Source organism: Mercenaria mercenaria, unplaced genomic scaffold (assembly GCF_021730395.1).
Source record: "Mercenaria mercenaria strain notata unplaced genomic scaffold, MADL_Memer_1 contig_3471, whole genome shotgun sequence".
In the NCBI taxonomy this organism is placed as follows: Eukaryota; Metazoa; Mollusca; class Bivalvia; order Venerida; family Veneridae; genus Mercenaria; species Mercenaria mercenaria.
The window spans coordinates 36835-61034 of NW_026461612.1; the positions used below are offsets into that span (position 1 = coordinate 36835).

The 24200-nt window shown below is 34.5% G+C and overlaps 2 protein-coding genes across 4 annotated transcripts; one reads left to right on the forward strand and one right to left on the reverse strand.

Moving 5' to 3' along the window:
• On the reverse strand, nt 1-5111 carry LOC123535322 (uncharacterized). The gene is made up of 2 exons (XM_045317935.2): nt 4703-5111; nt 1-4587 (listed from the first exon to the last, which is right to left on the reverse strand). The coding sequence occupies exons 1-2, from the start codon at nt 5062-5064 to the stop codon at nt 3225-3227; spliced, it is 1725 nt and encodes a 574-aa protein (XP_045173870.2). The 5' UTR covers nt 5065-5111; the 3' UTR covers nt 1-3224.
• A 4005-nt stretch (nt 5112-9116) lies between these two features.
• LOC123564199 (heat shock 70 kDa protein 12A-like) lies at nt 9117-24001 on the forward strand. Of its 3 annotated transcripts, XM_053534214.1 has the most exons (8): nt 15893-16013; nt 18287-18420; nt 20025-20082; nt 20306-20375; nt 20696-20764; nt 20977-21045; nt 21231-21340; nt 21741-24001. In XM_053534214.1, exon 8 carries the CDS (start codon nt 22322-22324, stop codon nt 23993-23995), a length of 1674 nt encoding a protein of 557 aa, XP_053390189.1. In that variant the 5' UTR covers nt 15893-16013; nt 18287-18420; nt 20025-20082; nt 20306-20375; nt 20696-20764; nt 20977-21045; nt 21231-21340; nt 21741-22321; the 3' UTR covers nt 23996-24001. The 3 variants fall into 3 exon arrangements, with proteins under 3 accessions (XP_053390190.1, XP_053390191.1, XP_053390189.1); XM_053534215.1 differs by lacking the exons at nt 18287-18420; nt 20025-20082; nt 20306-20375; ... (2 more) ...; nt 21231-21340; nt 21741-24001 and adding exons at nt 9117-9196; nt 12029-12174; nt 14792-14943; nt 16183-16342; nt 16754-18258 and having other exon boundaries at nt 15792-16013; XM_053534216.1 differs by lacking the exons at nt 18287-18420; nt 20025-20082; nt 20306-20375; ... (2 more) ...; nt 21231-21340; nt 21741-24001 and adding exons at nt 9125-9196; nt 12033-12174; nt 14792-14943; nt 16183-16342; nt 16754-18258 and having other exon boundaries at nt 15792-16013.
• The last annotated feature ends 199 nt before the right edge of the window (nt 24002-24200 follow it).

Below are 24200 nucleotides of genomic sequence, written 5' to 3' on the forward strand. Positions count from 1 at the left end.
TAAGCTTGTATTTTAAAATGATTTTTGTCTTTCTGTTCTATGGGCTTTATCTAACTGTATCCCTCTGGTCAGATCGCTCTTTGTCTGTACTAGTAGAGGATGAATTTTGCGCACCCGTGTGGCTGCATTTAAAAGAGTATATCAACTAATTATATTTATTACGTTTCCCTAGTGATGTGTATAATAAATATAACATAAACAACACCTCTTCAAAAAACAGGATAATTTCGCTTGACTATGTTCTTTATTTTTATTTTTTTTTTAATTAAGTGTCCTTAAGCTTAAGTATTTGCTAGACTTTTAACATGTTAATTCGTATACTTATCACAATATTTGGATCAACTTATTTTTGTCATTTTAAAAAGATAAAATCAGACATGTTTTTTTTTTTTTCAAACGCGATTAGGGCGTGCTCATAGGTGAAGGAATTATTATCAAACGCTACTTCTATAAGGTCTTTCATGGTGATTTACTACATAGCAACAATGACCTCCTCTATCAAAATAGTTATGATGTATAAAGCTCCAATACCTGATGATATCACATATATCCTTACCGTTATCTATCACAAACAATACGAAGAATCGATATTAAACATTACTATAAAGTATTACATGATCTATAACCTTGTGGTATAAATCGATGTTGAGGTCAGATTGCCGTATTTTGGTTTACAAGTTTTGTTTGGCATGGTCTCAAGCGTACTTTGCCCCTACGATAATCATAACTATGAATACATTGTAATGAAGTGTGAGGAATTTAATATTTTTGTTACTTATCAACCAGCTAATCAGCTCAGAGATTAAGCATACGGATTAGAGCTTTAGTCCGCGTTGAAAACTCAGCGACGGCAACCAGTTGCGCAAAAAATCTTTCCATTTCTTTTTTTTTGTGTTCATTACTTTCACAAAAAAATAAAATATAATGATAATATAATTATAATATAATATATATGATAATAATTAAACATAAAAAATGGAATAGTAAAGCGAAAATATGATATCAATATACATATATGTAAATACAAATCATCAAAAGAGAAACGTAAAATATAGTAAGAGAAAGAAAACCGAATAGGAAAAACAAAAATAAAATCACCTTGAAAGGTCTTCATGAGGATTCGACTCTCATACAAAGTGATTTTGCTATACTAGTATTTACATTTTACACGACATAGTTATTCTTCCTGTTGGGCAATTTATTGAAAGAAATAATGATATTTAGAAATGAAAGAAATACTGATATTTAGAAAAGAAAGAAATATTGCGTCGTCGTCCTGTTTTGGTTAAGTTCTTTTATCTCAGCTTGTGGGCATTAATTGAAAATTCAAACAATTATTCAATGTGATAAACTGACTTACATTGCAAAGGTTCCATAGCTCTGATTTTTTTCTACATTTGTATTTTGCAAAATTATCCCACCTTTTCATTTTTTTTGTTAAAGTTTTATTTGTAAGCTGGTATGACGTAGCAGTTTTTGGTTAAGTTTGTAAGAAGGTATCTCAGTACACACTAATGAGAATGGATTAAAACTTAATACAAGTGTATACTGTCATGATCATACATACGATCCATAACTTTGCATTTGTTATACAAAATCATTCCCCTTTTTGACTTAGCAGTTTTTCCTCTTTTCTTTTATGTAAGGTGGTATCTTAGTACCCACTTTTAGGAATGGATTGAAACTTCACAGAATTGTCCACTTTCATAAGCTTAGGTTACATAACCCGGTTTTGCAACTTTACAAATTATGCCCCTCATCTGACTTTGATATTCATTCAATTGACACGGCTTTCGAATTGTCGAGCATTGCTGTCCTCTGATAGCACTTGTTAAGTTTATTTAGTCACAGATAGATTCAACATTTCAGGACAGCATTTATTTTCAGCTAGTCACAGATAGATTCGCAGTTTCCTCATCATTTTTTTATTTTATGCTTTTTAAATTTATGTAAGTAACCTTTTATAAGGGTTTTCATAGTTTTATGTCGGTGACTTAGTCATCTGACCTAATACTAGGTTTTAGAATACAATTTTGTGTAAATGTATATAAATTTAAATGGTCTCTTTTATTTCTTTACAGAAAGGCATACGTATTTTTAATATATTGTAGTATTGTAATATTTTATAGTGCTGCACGTATGAAGAGATATAAATAAACTATTTGACTTGACTTAACTTGACTTAATTTGACTGGACTTGACTTGACTGATATGCACATGTTAACAATGTACAAATAACCAGTTATCATGTAATAGAGGTGTCCCCGCGTTTACACGGGAATTATGTTTTCTTCACACTGGACTGGCGTTTCAGGTGATTTTTGCCCATGCTGGCCAAACCCCAACCTCCGCACAGGAATATTGTCCGATAAGGGGAGGTTTTTTGTTTGTTTGTTTGTTTTGGGTTTAACGCCGTTTTTCAACAGTATTTCAGTCATACTGTGTTGGAGTTTGGCAAAATCCATCTGGCAGATGACTCTCGTGCTGTTAATGACAACTAGTGGTTCATGCACTGATAATATGTTGTTTATGTAAAATACGAAAAAAAGCAGGTACCTTGATGGTTTCTCTCCGATACTAATAGTATATTTCTCGATTGAAAATACGTTGGTTTACCATAAGAACATAACGTTACGCTACAAATGATAAAACTAAAGTGGAACTTTGTTCTTGTACGTAACGAAAACATCATGACGTCACGTATGCTTACGGACGTTAATTTCCCGCGTTTACTTTCTCACTAAAAGAATACGTGCTGCGTAAGAATTTCTACCTGTTGTTTGTAAAAAACGGTGTGCAGGAAAATTAAGCTGCCAGAATTAAATGTAAACATGTATACGAAATGCAAGAAAAGTATCAGTCATGCGTTTAAGCCTCATTTCCGCCCAATGCACAGGTGCCTTCGGGCGGATATTTCTATTCATTTTGTAAACACATGATAGATATTATTAATTTTTTGGGATAAGTAACAAATTGTACTATAGACAGACAATTAACAGAGCCAAAACATCAAACGCTGCTTTGCTGTTTATCACGCAGAAAGAAAACCACATCACTGATTTTATATATGCCAACAGTCTACTCCTGTTAACGTACATACTTGTATCGTAAAAGTACATGATATTTACAGGAACATTCACATCATGGTGCAGGACTTAAAGTACTCATCCACAATGTATACTTGAAGTATTTTTCACGTCAGGTTAGCATTCAACTGTTGCTAATTACTTAAGTTGGAAGACTCGCAGGTTTGACCCGAAGTTGTTAGCTATGATCAACGTATCGCTTTTCCATTCATAACACATGGCTGTAGGATAATTCAGGCCGTTTATTTGTTTTACAACTTGTCCTACTTTTTTACCCGTTTGTCCTATTTGTGTAACATTGTCTGATGCGTACCCTAAAACAAGTACGTTATGGAACATTTCGTCTAAACAAATTCCAGTTGCATCAGAACACGTTGTATCTTCGAAAGCCCACAGCAATGCCCCATCTTTATTGATAGCAATAACTCCATTATCTTTATCTGCTACATAGATTCTGTCGCCTGGCTTGTTCACAGCAAGAGCCCAAACGTCAGAAAATAGATCTTTTCCGTTTTGATCCTTTGAGTATCGCCGTAAAATGTCCCCTGATATTGAATGAACAATCACAGAGCCATGTTCATCAGAAACATATAATTCCTTCATAGAATAGGCAATGGCAAAGCACTCGTATCCAATATGAATGAATCCTGTGGGTTTAATTTGACCGTCTGCTTCAATTATCCTAACTCTTTTAGCACGTGGTAGAGAAACGATTGATTTGGTACCTTCTAAAGTGCACACAGACCATGCCGTTGTTTCAAGCGTGCAAGTATCTACAACTTTTTGTGCAGCTCTGTCCAGCAATTTGATATTGGAATTATTACTGTCTACAAGGAGGATATGTCCAAGACGTGTTATGCATGCACTTCTTATAGAACAGTCTTTCGAATCTTCTTCTGTGCGAACAGATATATCTTCAGCGCTTTTTATCTCCCAAAGTGGTGCCGGTTTGTCTATACTATTATAGTCAATAGTTCCCAAGTTTTCAAGGCATTGGATACTTTTCGTCAAAGACTTATCCGGTATAAAATCAATGCTTTTCACTACTTGAGTAGACATTGTTTTATAAACAGATTTTGTTTCGGAAATGTCTTTGCTTAAAATTTGCAGGGCTACAAATAACTGCGAGGCGTTGTTTGATTCTGAAGATATTTTCAAATTGCCAATGTTGTCATCAAGCTTTCGTACAAAGTGCGACAAAGATTTTATTTCTTCGTCAAGTTTTTGAACGAATATGTCACATTCTGAATCCAAAACTGCCACAGTTGACACTTCCAGTTCTTTAAGTTTCTTCTTCATCTCTCTTCGAAATTTTTTAATGGAATGTTTTGCATTTTCATATTTTGTCTGAACAGACTTTTTGTCTGTCTCTCGTCGTTTAAATGCGAGTAACAATCTCTCCCGCAATTCAATTGCTTCTTGTTTAACAATTTCTGCTTTATCTCCACTTGCTTGTGAAAGCTGTCCAATATTCTCGGGTATATACAACTTTTTGCAATACCTGAAATAATACAATTAAATTACTTTGAATGATAGTTTTGAACATGATTATGTTTCATTTTTTTTTGTTGCTAAAGGAATTTAGATATCTTACACGAGGATAAAACCAAACTTACCCATGTCCCAGAGATAGGCACGTGTGACAACCAACAGTATCATGATCAATGCAATACATATCAACAGTGTTCGTCCGATGGGTTCGACATCGCTCCGTCGGAATAGAGGGTAGTAGTAAGCGTCCAGATCTAGTTGTAAAATCTTTTTTCTCAATCAACTGATGATTTGATAAAGCTGGTATTTCCTCGTGAAGCGTTACACATACATTACAATAAAAATCGTTACATTCAATACAATACTTTTCTGCACAATTCGCAAGATTCTTTTTGGTGCAAACAGAACATCTTCTTTCTTCTGAAACAGTCGTAGCATTCTTGTTGTCTGTCTTTTTCTTTCCATCCACCTGTTCATTTGAAGACATTTTGCTGAGGAATAAATGTAATCACAACCGCTTTCTTATGTAACGCTTAAAATGTCTGGTCTGTTTAATTGCCAGATCAAATACTTGTGATATAATATTGCCAAATATATATAGAGTTTAAAAACGCCTGATAGATACCACACAATAAACGCTGGCATTGCTCCAGTGCTTATACACGTAAAGTTATATCTATCATATATATTTCAAAGGCGCATAACTCAAACTATAAGACATTAAAGTTTATCTTTTGTCGGATTAAACGTCACTATATGTCATACGGCGACTTTCTACCTTTAAATGGTAGAGGAAGACCTCAGGTGCCCCTCCGGGCATTATTTCATCACGGATGGAATCCTAGGTTAGAAGCATCGACCTTCCCTAAGCCAGCTGAATGACTTCGTCACATGTAGAATTCAAAGTCCTGAGCGAGGCTCGCACCCACATAGGTGAGGATGCGATCCAAGATCAACGACCGTAGTTCAGCCACTGAGGTCCTCATAGTTTTAAAATTATAAACGTTTTTTTAATGCACTAAACCTTGATGACACACAATCTTGATTAGCGTATTTTGTTTATTTTCAAAATAAAAGTAGCCGGTTTCATTTATTTACAAATGTCATACACACAGCGATAAGGCTTATGAGAAATTTAATCAAATTAACAAATACACTTACCGGTGCTAGGGGTCGTGGGCAGTGTTGCATTTTCCATTACTGCTCATGAACAGACTCAATCAAACCGAGTCTGCAATTTTCACTGTTTGCTTTGTTCTCGGTGCTTCCGAGGGATCTACTTTTCAGATTATATTTACTTCACAACAGCAATTGCTGTGTGGCGGCCGTAAAAAGGCGCCCCGACTTCGTCTCAGTATTGTTATATTTTCTGGTCCTTCGGGATCATTGATTTCAACTCATTTAGATTTGAAGATTGAATACTGCTTAAGCCGGTGCTAGGGGGCGTGGGCAGTGTTGCATTTTCCATTACTGCTCATGAACAGACTCAATCAAAACGAGTCTGCAATTTTCACTGTTTGCTTTGTTCTCGGTGCTTCTTTCGAGGGATCTACTTTTCAGATTATAATTCCATATGACAGTTACCTAACCTGTATAACAGAATAGCATAAATATAAATGTCTATAAGAAAGTAACAGGACCTCACAGGGGTGTCTTAGAAAGTACATTGTTTCAGTTAGCTTCTCCATATCTTTCAATAGTACGGGTTAGTAGGTTTAAATTAGTTGTGATTTTCTGTCTGATAATATTACTAGGTTACATTTTAGGTATAACAAGCAAGGAAACAAACGTTGCACATTGATTTTAGACTTCATATTTACCAAATGTTACATAGATAGTCTCATTCTAACACAAAACATTAAAATTTGAAATTAGACCTGTAAACAATCAATTTGCGAAAACATTCTTTTGAAGCAAATCTGTAAGAATGACATTTTACATATTAAACAAACACTTAATATGAAACGCACACTATACATTAAGGTACATGAGTATAAAAACAATTCCAATTTTACAATTTTAATTAGTAGTTTTGTTTCTACTTCATCTTACCTCGACGGTTATGAAAATGTCAAGCTTATTTGTATCACTCTCGAGTTTACTTTCTTGGAAAACTAGTACTCGTCCCAAATGAAAAGATATGATCGTGACTCAAGTTGGGCACAAACCCACGACCTCGGGAAAGAGTGAGACTTATATGTACAGTAAGCAATAAACTCTTAACAAAAACGTACATTCATTGTACATGTAAAATTAAATCAGGTATAGTAACTATAGTATGTCCATAATGTGATAATTGTCGTACAGGACCTCAATATTGATCACCGCATTTACCCAATGTAAATCAGCGATAACAAAAGCAGTTATAATTTGTAGGGGAACAATTTAAATAGGTTGGATATATATTTGAATCGTATTTGGTTTAAAACCGTATTTACAAAGTATCGATGTCGATCGACGAATGCAGATAAAAATTCTAAATACGCGTATAAAAATCAAATAAAGCAATACGAAGAAAGGAAGTTTAACCTAATTTGCTTTCGTAGAAAAAAAATAGAGCATGCCTTATGCGATATCACGATGACAATTTTGCAAATAGCGTGAGCTGAATTTTTGTTGAGAAAAGGAAATATGTAAATATAATATTTTATATTATCCTGGAGTATTAATATTAAATGTCAATAAAACATTTACTCATACTAGAAACTTTTCATTTGCAGGCCATTTAATAAAAATCAGTATAGCTTACACGATAGATGGTAACAGCTCTGAGTGCTTCAGATACATTTTATACCTATATTTGAGTAGCATAATAAATATTTTCAGTGCGGTTTACATTGTACAAACATGTGCTGAAACTAATAACTAATAAAAAACTGGGTGTGTTAAATATGAATATTTAGTGGCTCAACATGGTAACACGAGAAATGGTTGGAAGAAGGATTAAAAAGACAATCGTTAAATCTAACCATCACCAACAGGTGTCTAGTACAGCTGTCTTTACAAATTGACCCTGATTTTATTTAACTATAATATATTCGGATACAGACATGCACATGCACTAATAATTAAAAATAACTTTCTTTTTTGTACGGTTGGACGAAATTAGAGCAGACTGAATCTCCTAATTAGATATACCATATCATCATCGGAGCGTACAAGAACTTAAACGTTTTTTTTTCTTCTCGTTTTCAAAAAGTACCAAGAATTTTGCCGTATCGTCACAGTTCAGTAGACGATTCTGTTTTTCATGTCTCGTGGGTAGGTCGAGATTATAATAAATAATTAGATGAAATTATTCATTTTCGTTGCTCAAGAAAGCTGCAACATAAAGAAGTGCATCCCAGCCGTTACAAAACGTAAAAATACGAGACATGTATTGACAGTAAAACGACACTTTACTCGCCTTCCAACCTTGCCTCGTGTGACCTAAGTACAGCCCCTGCGTACACAGGTGCTTGCATTTCATCATGCTCTCCTACTATCGTTTCAATTTTAAGTTTTGGACATGATGTCTAATTTATTACTTTTTGGGTATAGAGTAATTTAATCTGACTTCTACGCAAAACGCATTAAGTAAACCGTAGCACATCCATATTAATTAACTACGAGTCTAAAGACCAAGGTCTAAAAGCGTCCACACGTGGTGGAAAACATAATAATTCAATGAGTTGTTTTCGTTACTTTATAACAGTTAAAATTTGAACTACCTTTTTACAAACATTTTCTTTAATTCTCTTCGGATTTTTATATTTTCAATTATTTGGGAACAGAGTTTGGCCAGGGCCACATTCCTGTTTGGGTATACTACATCAAATTGTAAGAAATGCATGTTGGTTTTAACTATACTTGTCTCATTATTAAGCCGTCAAACAAAAACAATTTTAGCTGTTTTATTGATTATTGTACATAACAGCTTTTTTTGAAAAATTATATGAAGTGCATTTTTAGCTTTTATATTTATACATGTATTTGTTTAGAACTGTTTATTTGAAATAAATGAATACAAATCAGTTCATTTCTCAGTTCTTTTGAATAAACGGTAAAGGCTGATTTATGGTGTCCAACATAGCTTTTAGATTGATGTTTTTGATTAGATTTTGCTAAGCTGGCTTAGCTTAACGATTCCTTGAGCTAACTTGTACTTTCTGTATAGAAGCTGGCTTAACAGTTGCTAACCGAAACAGTAACATTTCAGTTCTGTTGTTTGGCTGGCTTAACAAATGATTTGAATATGTATAATAAATGTATATTTATGTTTATTTATATTCAAATTAAATGACTTTTAATTAAATTTAAATAAATTATTTAACAAATTGTACATGTTTGTTGTCCTTTTATCAGCAGATGTAAAAGCAGGGTAAATTGGCCATATTTTGAATTTTAATTGGGAATGTCTGGACATTCTATTGTTTAATTAAATAGACAGCGTTATACATAATCAACCAAATCAGTTATTGGAAAAAGGAAGTTCAACCTTTTTTTGGTTTCGTAGAATTCTTTCATGCTTAAATGATTAATAAAATCAAATAACACATGCGCCCTTTGAAAGATCGCTATTTTGTTTGTAACGTTGAGCTGGAGGCAATCGTTTTCAAATCGGTGAATTAAGGAAAAATGTAAGATATTTTTATATAATCTTAATATAATCATATATCATGTATGTTTTCTTCTTGGTAGTGTTTCATTTGAAAGTTATTTAAGGAGTATGAATATAATTTCTGTACCAGAATATTTTCAGTAGAAATGTCTAGTAAAAGTATGGAATAAGATGATAAAATTTAATGGTACGACTAACTACGATTTAAAACTAACAATGTGTCCTGTACTTTTGTGACATTCACCAGTGGCTATGAATGTACGCGCTTCAGAGTAGTTCATAACGTATTCATAAACGCCTGCATGGAATTACTTGAAATTATCCACCGCCTATAGAAAATTTATCCAGCGGTGGAATAAAGTTTGTTTTGTTGGATCTAACGTCGCATCGACACAATTCAGGTCATACAGCGAATTTCAATCTTTAAAGGTGGAGGAAGACCCCCATGTGTCCCTCTGTGCACATTTTCATCACGGATGGGCACCTGGGTAAATCCACCGACCTTCTGTAAGCCAGCTGGATATCTTTGTCACACTGAGAATTCAACGCCCCGAGTGAGGCTCTAACCCCAGTGGGTAAGAGGTAAGTGATTTGAAGTCTGCGACCTTAACACCACTCGGCCACGAAGGCCCCTTCGAAAGAAAGAGTTGTGTGTATGTATTGGTATAATGTATGGTGGGATATTTCGTATGTTGCGTTGGCAAGCGTAGGCGGATTTGGAAGCACATTGTGATGTGTCGTTCTGAGGCACGCACCAACGAGCTATAACACAGAAAGCGCTACAAAACGAAACTAGCAACGCGACATAACGAAATAAATTATAGAACGCGACAGCACGAACCATTTTATTTTGCGTTGGCATGCACACTATTTACAAAGATTTCATTCGGCGTATTAGTGTACGTGCTAAGAAGAAACATATCGCATTGTCGCGCGCGGGGCTAGTTAGCAGATTTCGTTGTATTTTTCTGGCACAAACGCCAACGCGAGACAACAAAAAATTATTCTCTCCTGGCGCGCGCACTAACGCCAAAACATTCTTTTTCAATGACACGAATGTAAACGGGAAACCACAAAGCATTTCATTTCGTCTTCGCGTTTTTGCCACCACAAAATTTGTGTTCATGGGCTCGCGCTATACGAAATAAAATGCTTCGTTATGTCGAGTTCAATGTTTAATTATGTCACATTGTTAGATTTGTTTTGTCGCGTTGGTGCGCGCCCCAAATCAACACAAAAAACTGTTTGGCTGTAAGAAGTCTCCATGTACTTGGATCGAGTGCTGTTGTATTTTATGGTCATTTGGAATCATAGGGTACTTTCTGTTAATACAAAAGAATTCTGCTAAGGCGTGAGAAGTATCGCACATTTCATTAACTCTCATCAACAGACTCAGTCAAAATCGAGTCTGCTATTATTTTGTTTGGTTACGGTCTATCCTAATATTGGATCTTTGTTCAAATTTTATTGAAGATTACAGTTGCCTAAAATCGTATCAAATTCAAAGAGACAAAAAATATGAAGTACATATCACGAAAGAAATATGTAAAAGCGCTAGGTGAATACACATTGTCAAATAAAGAGACGGACGGATTAAATTACCATTAATCGCGATACCTGTTTACATTTTCCAACTGATATTTGCGCAATTATTCACAAGGTCAATTATTTAAATCTATACTATATATGGCACATCAATAGGTTTTACACAAACAAGTTTTAGGAATTCTTTTGTCTGGTTTATGCTCTACGAATAATTAGTACGTGGAAAAGGTACAGCTTTCTACGAATAATTAGTACGTGGAAAAGTTCAGCTTTCAGCGGAGACGGGAGATCCTATTTCTAATACATTCTAATCGATAATATTTTTCTAATGTAATGACTCCCAGTATATAATGTCCTAGAGTACCATTAACGTTTTTTTTCCACTTGATACAAAAATAAATAAATTTATTTATGCATATTTCACAAATATGTGCATCTCGCTTTTCAATTTTAAATGCTTTTTAGATATTCGTTACTGTCAAATCTTGCGAATGCGCGCCACTAATACACCAGTCATAATGTCTGTCCATTTAATCTGAATGAAATATTTTGCACACCTGCTTTAAGTACTTACTATTGTATGATTTTCTAAAGATATGCTATATATATTTATGACATTTATGAAATAAGATGATTCCGATATTTACCGGCAGTCTGCATTGTCACTCCGATCTTTACATGAAATTATTCAAACAGCAGGAGAGTTAGAACAATTTTAATGCAAGATGAAAATGACCAAATGTTAGCTATGTAAAAGAATTAAATCATGTAGTGTTATTATAATCCTAAATTTTATCTGCTATTTGTATATTTTTCGCACTCCTATTTTTGTACATTCAAGTAGAACTTCTATTTTTGGAAATGATAGAGTACTGGCGGGTTAAAAGAAAAAAAAACAATACAGAAATGGAATTCAATTTCTATTTCAAATGGATGTACCTGTAAATAATGTAAGGCACGTTAAACGATGTCATATTGCGTGGTTTCCATCCAAGACCGTTGTCTTTCCGTCTACGACACTTGCAACGGAAATTACACGTACCTTTTGCAATAAACACGCTCCCGTTAGAAGTAGCTCAGTACGGTTTCTTGTATCAGACAGTGGATAAACAGATAATAAAACACAGTAGGCCGAATTCGTTGCAGAATGTATTGAGTCAAGGATTCGGTCCATTTATTAAGCTGAAATACCTGGTGAAATATGTAAACCTGCCTCCAACAAATATACCTAAAATTCTAATAAGTAAATAATACAGGTTTATCATGATATGTTTTGATATTATACTATTTATTTTATACATTGAAGACAGATGGATTCATTGGTTGTAGTAGCCATAGATTTTGGGACAACGTACTCGGGATGGGCGTTTTCATTTAGACATGAATTTGAGAGAGATCCTGTTAAAGTTTCCTCAAAGAACTGGCAAGGTGGAACATTAGTCTCACAAAAAGGTATTACAATTACTAAATTTTAACAAACCATGCCTTCTGTTACCACTAATGTTATATTGGATTGACTTGGCCGGGATAATAGTTTCTTACTTTTTCCGGTAACTTTTGACCATGTTGAATGATAAACAGTAAGGTTTGATGCACTACTAACCGGTTTAAAAGCACCTTGGTGTTGTTTTGTTACTGCTCAATGGCTTGACTCACTGTTTTATTTCTGTTTATGTCGTCATCATTGTTTGCTGTAGTTTGTCTATTATTTTTTCTATGAATTTTTGTGACAGTAAGCTTTCTTATATTTCAAAACAGGTTAATAATTATTATTATTGTAATCTAATACTCTTAGACTAGCTAAAGGGTCAAGGTATTGCATGAAATTGTTTTTGAAGAACTGGTGTATAGGTATTGGCGAAAGTGTCTTCTTTATTGGCAGTTTAGCTACCAAGCAGACACATTTTTTCCACGGAATGAATGAACAGAATGAATAGATTTACATATTGATATTTTTATATAACTATGTAAATATATATTTCATTTCTTTGTGTCTATTTAATTTTCTTTTTATTGTTCACATAACAATTTATCTTACCTATTTATATTGTGTGGCTTTAAATGACCAAACGCAATTTAAACTATATTGATAACGCACCTTGCTACTGAAAACTGATTTTTATCATTCAATTTCTAAGCTCTTCATATTACTGAAAAGCAAAGATTTTACTAAATTGAACCGTGTGTAATTTTGGTTGAATTAATAAATGATTTCTTCAGATAGTTTCTAAAGATGTGTTTGCAAATAACGTTAACTGCAGGCCCAGGTAGAAACTTACGAGGTGTTTGTCAGTTTGACAGAAAATAGGGGATGATCAGAAACATAATGAATAAAAGCGGCTTCTAATGTTACATTAGCATTATTAAAACACCTTTGACAATACAGTGTAACTAATTTTTGCGCTAATGACGTAGACCATCAGTCAGGCCTCGGTAAGATATTTCTATTCGATCAATGCATCATACACACATGCGTATTGTTATTAAAGTATGTGTTACAAGGGCATTTTCGCTACCATAGTTCCTTTGTTCGTCTCGGGATTATGACGAAACTCTGACAAGAGTAAACTGTTTCAATAAATATACGGTGTACAGGGGAATGCATTCTATTTTCAAAATAAACGCTATATCTACGTACAAGAGATAAGTTGTAATTTAAACACGGCTAATGAAAATGTCTAGCCACACATTTGTTATAATCCCTTTGATATAATGTACTGAGTGTTTTTGCCGGTATCAAATTGTAGATATACATGCACACACAATATTTAGACGTTCACTCTTTGAACTAGCGGCTGCTATGGATAGTTTACAAATAAACCTACACCTGACTTAACTGCAAACCCGAGTTGACTTTCATCCCATGCCAATATAGTTTATCGCTTTTACATTCCCCTGCGCGATGCCTTTACCCAATTTATAAAATTTCAGGAATAGATTATACTTTCAAAATAATCATATGATTTTCAAGCAATGTTTCTTTCTTAATATGATCTGGTATATTTTCACTAATGTTAGAGCCTTTCTCAGCGGGGAATGATTTTATTTACATTGTGTTGTCTAACTTGTTGAAAATAGGGTAAGTGCGAGGCTGGCATGCCCTAAACGCGTTTAAACCCCAGTTTCCTTATATATAGGTTACTGACCATTCAAAGACGGTGCCCTTATTTTCAACTTGTTTTATGTCTGTCTCGTATGTTGTCTTGTTTGTTGTAAGCGCTTCTTTCCTTTCTCCTCACCTCACTCCCCCTATCGTTCCCATCTTTTCCCCTTGCATTTGCGCCCCATTGCGTTGGCATCCACTCCCTTATTACTATGAGTAAGTTATCGTATCCACCTTAATTTTGGTTGCCGGGGTCCTGGGGCGGTTCCCGATTGTTGTTTTTTCCTGCTTATGTGTGTGCATTTGTGTGCTACTACTTCTCTGTGTCTTGGACGGTGCCCTGCAGTAATGTTGTACCTTACTTGTCTGTTTATCTGTGGAAGTTAGTTATGTGTGTGTTTGTCTTTTGTGCATGAGTGTCTGCGCTGCTGTGGTTTACGTTGTGGGGTAACTGTGATTAGGGGACGTGGCGTTCCCTTTTGGGTGTTCTTCCTTGTTCCGCTTTCCCCCCCCCCCCCCCCCCCACACACTTTTTCTCCATCCGCCCCTTCCTCCCCTTTTCTCTGTGTTTTGCGTAAAGTCAAAATGTTCTTGTTGGATTTTAAAAGCAAACCGCCTACAATATTTTTCCGTTGCAGATTGTTTTTGTTGTTGGCCTGCTGTGTTAGTGGTGCTCTGTGCTTGCTTCCGAGAAATCAACCCTTACCTATTATCTTTTCTTTATTTGCACTGATGACAATTACATAGCTTTAAACAATGTTTTATAAACAAAAATACGGTTTCTTCGGTACACCTTCTAACGCCGCTAATTTGACCAAATTGAATGTGCTTTGATACAGCTTGCATATTATGTTGTAAATACATTTGAGTGTGAACCTAAATATGATGAGTACATGATGAAAACAATTCAGTTCATCAAAAGATTTATAAAAAAAGAAGTCGCAATATATTCTCCATGTTTTCTAGGACCAACCTGTATTTTGATTAAATCCGACGGAAAAACAACTGACTCGTTTGGCTATGATGCAGAAAGTAAATATGCTGAAAAAGTTGAAGAAAATGAGCAAGACCAATGGTTCTTCTTCAGAAGATTTAAAATGATGCTTTTCAAAGATCAGGTTTGTATTTGATAAACGAAAAAAAACAACAACAAAAAAAAAAACGTCTGCATTATATTAACAGAAGTTTCTATGATGGTAGATTCCGCAAGGTAAATGTAATTCCGCACGCCCCAATCAATATGCAAATTAGGTCCATTTGTAAACATAACGTACGTGTCATAAAAAGTGAAATAACTTCTTTCGGTACTGTTTTTGGTGTGACCATCAGATAGAATATACATTTTTATATCGCTCTGTTTTTAACTCGTACATTTTAGGCCTTGCTTTTTCTTGCTTTAACAAAAAAATTCTAAGTTAAAAAGGGGCATAACTATGTCAAAATTTAAAGCAGAGTTATGGGGTTTGTTTTTTCTGGTGTAGAGACTTTGGTAGTAAATAAATAACTATTTTAAGTTTCAAGTCAAAAGCTTAGATAGTAACAGAGATATTTGACTATATAGAAAACTTTAACAAAAACATTCCAAGATAAAAAGGGGCATAAATCTGTCAAAATTCAAACAGAGTTATGGGATTTATTTCTTCTGGTGTAGACTGTGATAGTAAATAACTATTTAAAGTTTCAAGTCAATAGCTCTGATAGTAATAAAAATATTTGACTTTATCTAAAACTTAAATCATCGGCGACGCCGACGCCGAGGCTGGGGCGAGTTCAGTATTCCTACATTTTCTTCGAAAAGTCGAGCTAAAACGAATTAAACCTTATCGATATTAAATTAACAAACCTGACTTATCTAGTACTATTTGTTTCATATCTCACAATTCAAAATCATATCATGCGAGAATCAATAATGTAAAACATAACAATTAAAGTATATCACAATTATTTTTATCTTACGTTAATGAAGGGCATGCAAAGAAGTGCCACACTTGAAGATGAGAGTGGCAAGAAGCTTCCAGCTATGACGGTTTTTGCACTATCTATTGAGTATCTCAAAAAGGATGTTCTGGAATCTTTGGGCAAGCAAGTTGATACTGGACTGACTGTTGATGATATACACTGGGTGCTTACTGTCCCAGCAATATGGAATGACGCGGCTAAACAGTTCATGAGGGAAGCAGCTGAAAAGGTTTAACTCTTAACGTCAATATTAGTCAAAACAATAGCATAATAGAAAGAGAAAGAATACTAGTAACTAGCTCAGTAGATAATTAAGAAATAAAGTATATATGCATTTCTTTTCTTACGTTGCAAAACCGTTCATAATTTCGTGAAGAATGTTTGTTTGCACTAACTAGGCTGGGATGCTAGAGAAGAAACTGTCAATTTGTCTTAAACCAGAAGCCGCTTCAATTTATTGTCGACATCTTCCGGTGTCGAAATCATCTGTTAAAGGAGAGAAAACATCCTTTGCTCAGTTTTCAGCTGGGACAAAGTACCTCGTGCTTGACGCTGAAGGTAAATACAGAACGATTTTAAGAAAACTTTCATTGGATAGTGCGAGGTTAAAACGTTTATTCCTGTGCTGACCATTTATGTATAATCTGTCACATGTTTGCTTAACTACTATCACATTTTATTTTGTACGCGTTGCTTGGATTTGAGATATTTTGAATTTCTTTAATAACTAGATGATTAAATGACCAACAATATTGATTGGTCATTCCTTATAAACAAGCTAGCAATGTGTTTAAAAGGGTTGGTATAACTAGTGCATTGACATAAAATGACATTACAGGATATCATTTACAGCATGTCACATCTTGCACATTTTGTACACAATGTCTGGTATTTAATGCTATGATATCAAAGATGGTTGAAAGTTTACATAACTGAAGATTTGAACATTTTATTTATTTTGTTATTCAGCTGCTTCCCTCATGAACTGTTTAGCCCAACTCTATCTATCGTTTAAACCAGTTGACCAAGCATCAAAGGCAGCCACAATCACACGAGTTGAACAATGGCCTAAAAGAAATCATCTCATGGATGAATTCAAACATGTTAAAATTGAATGCAGACAAAACTGAAGTAATTCTTTCTTCGAGTCAAAAACACTCCAAACATGTTGAAAATCTAGAACTGAAAGTTGGCGAATCGAGCATAGGACCATCAAAAACTGTTCGAAACCTTGGTGCTACGCTTGATTCGAACATGCACATGGACCATCATGTTAATTCTGTGACTCGAACATGCTACGGCCAAATACGACACGTTGGTCATATTCGATCATATTTGACAACTGAAGCCACAAAAACCCTGATAAACTCGCTTGTGACCTCACGATTAGAGTACTGCAATGCTCCTTTGTACGGCGTGCCAAAATCAACAACGAGCAAACTGCAAAATGTCCAAAACACAGCTGCACGTCTTATTACGAAAACAGCCCGTTTTGAACATATAACACCAATCCTTAAAGATCTTCATTGGCTTCAAATACAAGATAGAATCAAATACAAAATTCTCATTCAAACATTCAAGGCCTTGCATGGACAGTCGCCGGTGTATATGAGAGACTTACTGGAGGTGTACGTGCCAACTAGAAATCTGAGGTCAGCAAATGCAGCAACAACCCTTGTGCCATAAAAAAGTCGACTGGTTACCTACGGGGATAGAAGTTTCAGGGTTGCCGCCGCAAAACTATGGAACTCTCTCCCTGACAATCTCAGAAAAGATTTATCACTTAATTCATTCAAAAGAGCTCTCAAAACACACCTTTTCAAAATTTTCTACAACACATAGATACCAACTGTGACTGTTTCTACTCATAATAAATATGCCATTGTTATTTTTGTAATACATAACTACAGCAAGTCATTCGTCGCTGACGAAGATCTCTTAACTGTACAATTCATCATGTAATTAACTAAACTGACAATCCATCTTTTATTTCATCATGTCATATTTTAAGGGTTATGACGTTCTATGTGTGTGTTTTTCGCAAGACTTGAGTTTCACTTGAAATGTGTAGTATTTCTATCTAAAATAGTACATGATGGCACCATTTACCGTTAGGTTGAACCACTATATGCAGCCCGTCTGGGCGTACCAGATGTTTAAAGCACTGGTAATGGCAATAGGGGTGGGGGTGTGGTCATGGCTGTTTGTTACAATAAGGCTGTAAATATTATCATTGTTCATTTATGATATTGTTGTAATAACTATTATTTTTTATTACTATGTACAACGCCATTGAAAATATCATTTAGAAAAAGGACGTTTAATCAAATTGTTCAGTTTCAGTTTTGTGATTGCATATGTCATGTTTTGTTATTTTCCTGCATATCTACGATGTGTCACACGTTTAATTGTAAAGCGCCTTTGAACGTATATTACATATGAAAAGGGCGCTCAACAAATCTGGTATAATAATAATAAAAATAATAATTGTTATTCAATTAGGCGGAACTGTTGACATCACTGTTCATGAAGTCACTGATAGTGGTGAGTTAAAGGAACTACACAAGGCAAGTGGAGGGGCCTGGGGAGGAACAAACTTGATCAGGCTTATGAAGAGTTTCTCACAAACATTGTTGGTATGCATCACTCCTTTTATACAAATGTAATTGTATTCAGTTTAATCAGTAAAACACCTTTTATTCGCGAGAATTTAATTTTCGCTAATATTCGCGAGGTTAAGTACTCGCGAATTCAAAGTGACCGTGAAAAATAGCTTTACCTGTTCATGTTTATCCGAAATTCGCTGACCGGAGAATAAACTTTTAACAGTGACGTCATACAGGTACCATAATTGCAGAAAGTAACCGAATGCAGTCGAACTTCCGGTTTTCTTCCGGATTCACATCGTGAATTTAAAATTACGATTTTAACATCGCGAATTTAAGATTTCGCGAAATAATAAAATGCCAAAAATGGGGACAAATTCGCGAAATAAAGATCTCGCGAATTTAAAGTGTTTTACAGTAGCGCGAAACAAGAAATATGCGTACTAAAGAAGCTTCTTTAAAATGGACTGTAGAAAGCTAAGCGATCAATAATATTTCTTTTTTTTTTGTAAATACCATTTGAACCTCTGGTGGGGACGGGGGGAGGGATTGGCTGGGATTTTGCAGAGAAAACCAAATATAGTTTCTTTTTGTTTTCTCTCAAATTATTTTGTTATACAATATACTTATATTATTCAAAACTTATAAGCGCAATAAAGACATACTTAAGTACACATGAAATAGCTAAACGCAAGTATGTAAATAAGAAGCAATTTGACCTTAATTACAATTCCTTATCTTGAGCATAGTAGTAAATTTCTCTAAGCAAAAATGGTAAAAGCAATGGCATTAAATGTTCATATACATAAATTATTTAATTGACACCTAAAGGATAAATGAGTCCCAAGTAGGCAAAGCTGTCTGGGAGAAAAGGTCAAACAAATTCCTTCACAAGAGTATTTATTATAAAAACGAAGATAAATACAAGTGTGATAACATACTAAAAGTCCTCAACAAAATCCCTAGGCGTTACTTGAAAAAAGACGTATTTAATCTGCAAAGTACTGTACACAATGTTATGTCTCGAACGTCCTGCCATACTCCGCAGTAAAGTTCACGGTTAGGAAATATAACGCTATACCGTGTAAATAATTTGTGTCGGAATCGGACAATAACTGAAAAAACAATTTAAATCATTGGCAATCATCGAACATTCTGCATGTGATAAGTTTGTTTATGATAATATTTCTTGGGAAAATCCATAAATATGTCTTCAGTACGGAAATAAATGAAAATCATGAAAAGTTTATGCTTGTTGCCGTCTAGCAGACGACGCAATGTGAAATGCGGTTTATGCACCTAAAAAACATTATTTGCGACTGAAATGGGAATAGTATTGAAATTATATATATTTGATATGCTTACAAAAGTAGCATGTAGAAAAAAAATGAAAAAACCCGAAATATAGGAAGTCCCTCTTTTCGAATTTTTTAAAACTATGGAACGCCATCGCTGACATAAGTTTTATAAACTATGTAATATCAATTTTTATTTCTTTTTTTAAATAGTCATGTACTTGTAACCAGGATTAAAACAACTTCAATTCCTTAGTATATTTATGTTCCTGATGTCACTGAAAATTTTGTTTACTAGTTGGATCCTATAATAAACTTACAACTTATTCATTATTACAGTTGCTGCACAAGAATTCCACAGCTGTTGTGTAATATGATCTGAAGTTCAAGTAATGAGGTAGCTACTTACATAGTTATTTAATCTCATTGTCTTTGAATGGATTTTTATATGATAATAACATTTTCTTTGCTATTAAGCATAATAGATATATTTGTAAAGAGACTTGAAAATAGAATTTCTTAGCATATTTATCTTCTTGATGTCCCTGATGTTTTGTTCATTATTTATTTATATTCTTTTGGATCCTGTAATAAACTTATTACTTATTTTATTATTACAGTTGCTGCAGAAGAATTCAACACCTGTTGTGCATTATGGTATTGGTATTTAGCTGAAGTTAAGGTCATGAGGTAATTACTTAAGTTATTAGTTATTTGTGACTGAAATGGTAAATTAGTGAATTTGTATATATTTGATATGCTTTCAGGAGTATTATGTAGGGAAATATGGGGAAAAAGCAATAAAGAAAGTCCCTCTTTTTATTATTTAACTATGGAACGCCATCGTGGACATAAATTTTATGCATAAAATAATGTCCATTTTTTATTTTTGTTTTTAAATAGTCCTGTACTTGTAACCAGTACACTTCCTTAGCATATCTATGTTCCTGATGTCACTGAGAATTTTGTTTACTAGTTGGGTCCTATAATAAACTTGTAACTTATTTCAGTATTTCAGTTGCTGCAGAAGAATTCCACACCTGTAGTTGTGTATTATGATCTGAAGTTCAAGTCATGAGGTAGTTACTTACATAGTTATTTAATCTTATTGTCTTTGAATGGATGTTTGTATGATAATGTTATTTTCTTGGCTATTAAGCATATAAAATATATTTGTAAACAGACCTAAATACAATTTCTTAGCATATTTATCTTCTTGATGTCCCTTATTTTTTGGTTCATTATTTATTTATATTCTTTTTAAACTTATTACTCTTTTTAATTATTACAGTTGCTGCAGAAGAATTCAACAGTGTTGTGTATAATGATATTGGTATTCAACTGAAGTTCAGATCATGAGGTAATTACTTAAAAGTTATTAGTTATTTAATTTCATCATCTTTGAATGGATTTTTGTATGATAATAACATTTTCTTGGCTCTTAAATGTACATAGAGATTGTTCAATGATCTTTTGAATTTCAAGTAACTTTTTCGTATTATAGTATTGATTATTGATACATTTGTATTTCTATTCCAATTGCAGTACTTCTGATGAAAGCACTTGCGTTTTATGTGGCGTTAGAGACGACAACCCCACTTCAGTTCTTGGCGACAGGGGATGCCAGAGCATCATAGCAGCCAGCAAGAATAAGGGTTAGTGCTTCTTAAAAGCAAGTATTTAAAGGGTCTTGTGTTGTAGGCTCTCCTGATCTATATATATCAGTTTAATATTTCGTACTATAGTGTCATCTAGTATAACATTATCTAGGTAGCACAATAACATTGCCATTTTCTTAAATTGTTTCTTCCAAAACTTGTAAAATCGTTTCTTTTATACTTACTAAAGCTGAAATGAATTCATTCAGTATTGTCTATGATTAAACTATTGTCACACACACGCGCACACATGCATGCACATACGTGTATTATCCAAAATATATTTCTTCAGCAACATCAAATATGTAAGAAACATGAAATTCTAAAATGAAAGCATAAATAAAGATTAATGTAAGGTTTATTAGTTATAAGTAAATTAAATTTGTATGAATTACAGGTCGAACGTTGGTCGTCTCACCTGGACAGTAAGTTCACAAGGATTGCAGGAGGATTTACTGCCACCCCAATCAGAATCGTCTCAATAGCAGCAGCAAAGAAAATTTATATACAAGTCCAAGTACTAGACAGTCATTAGAATTATCATTTGACTTTCAAACGAAGTGTTTTTTTCTGTGGAACAAATGCAACACATAAACAACATAAACGTAAACGAGGTAGCGATGTTCACCCTGTTTTAACATTAGAGTTTCAAAAGTCTATTAAAGATGTTTGTTTAGAAAGAAATGATGATTGGGGTGATATAGTATTAGGCCGATTAGAATGTGTCTGTGATCTTCCTGCTGCTGAAGCTAGATATCACCAGTCTTGTAGTTCTAATTTTAGGTCTGGATATAAAATTCCAAAATGTTTTCAGTCACCAGTGACAGATGATGGAGCACCATATGAGACGGACCAGTACAGCAAGACAAAGAAAGGCAGACCTGCTTGCGTTTGTGCTGACAATGCCTTCAAAACTGTTTTGGAAGAATTTGAGGAAACTGAAATTAGGTTTACCACAATCAGCGACTTGGTACAAAAATGGCATCCATTTGTGGTGAAGATAACTCGTACAGCACAACATATATGAAAAGAAGAATGCTAGAGCATTATGGTAATAGTATTATAATTACAGAATTGAATGGAAAATCCAATGTTGTTACTTTCAGAAGTAGAGCCCATGCTATTTTACATAACTATTATCACAGACAAAATAAAAATGACAGTGAAAGTGAGAAACTGGCAATCATAAAGACAGCAGGAAAACTGATTCTGAATGACATCAAAGATATGGAGGAAAATGCAGAGATATACCCATCTGCAAATGATATGTCAACTGAAGGCAACAGAAAATATGTACCTCCTAGTCTAGTAACATTATTACAGCAACTCATTGACCAAAAGGACCCAGAGAGAATTATCACAGCTATTAGCCAAGCAATTGTCCAAGCAGCGATTCCTAGAAGTATAATATGTCCTCTCCAGCTTGGATTAGGTGTTCAGTTACATCACCAGTTTGGATCAAGAATTCTCATAGAGACCCTAAACAGTCTAGGCTTCTGCTCTTCTTACCAAGAAGTACAAAAATACGAGAAATGTGCAGCATATACTCAAGGCAATGCAGTTGACAGGAACAATGTTGAACAGTATGTACAATTTGTTGCTGACAATATAGATCACAACACTACGACGATTGACGGCCATAACACATTCCATGGAATGGGCATAATTGCAACATTTACACCAAAGGACAACAAAAGACGAGTTGTGCCCAGGATACAAGTAACAAATGAAGAGCTTGTCAAAATTGGGAAAATCAATACAAAATATTATAAACAAAATGACAATGTCCTTGAAAATGTCATATTTGAGAAGCTGTTGGATATAGATTGTGAGGATCCTATACCTGGAAACTTCGAGTTTCTTGTTAAAATTACACGCCCACTAAGACCAATGACACCAAGCTGGTCTGGAATCATGCAAACTGTTCAGAAGGGTGAACATCCAGGAGAGTCCAAAGTCCAGTTCCTTCCCATGGTAGACATGAACCCAAGTGATATGTCCTGCATATATTCCACCTTGACATACGTTGCACAGCAAGCCCGTTTGATGAACATTGACCCTGTCATAACATTTGACCAACCACTGTATTGGAAGGCCATGACTATCATAACAAACGAACCAGATTCTAGTGAGCTGAAGAGAGCTGTAATCAGACTTGGTGCCTTTCATATGGAAATGAGTTTCTTGGGGTGTATAGGGAAGATTATGGAAAATAGCGGTCTTTCAGAACTACTAAGCACTGTATATGCTCCAAACACTGTTTGCCATATGCTAAGTGGAAAGGCGGTTCAGAGGGCAATTAGAGGTCATTTCTTGGCCAGTGATGCACTTGACCAGCTCATTATGGAGAAGACATTTCCTGAGTTAATGGAAACGCAGTATACAGATGAGAATAACAATCATGCTGAAACAGGGAGAAGCAATGATGAAGCCTACTCACCTGAACATAGAAAATTAGTCACAATTTTTGAAAGTGTACTCGAGCAGAAAATTGATCAACGGCTACTAGTAACTGAAGACAATGTAAATCTTAAAGAAATGGTTGACAAAGTTGAAAGTACTAAGCATACATTGAAAAGTTCCAGAACTGCAAAATTATGGCTACAATACTTAGAAATGATCAGTGAAACTGAAACAGTTTATCGCAGCTGAAAGGATTGGGAATTGGCGATGTCACCTCAAGAGTTTGAAAAACATGCTTCCTTTTTTTGCAGCTGCAGGACATAATCTGTACACGAAATCAAGCTACATGTACCTTCAGCAAATGAACTGTCTTCATATAACACATCCTGAAGTTTGCCAAGCATTTGAAAAGGGATTGCATGTGGTCCGAAAGTCAAACAGAATGTGGGGTGGT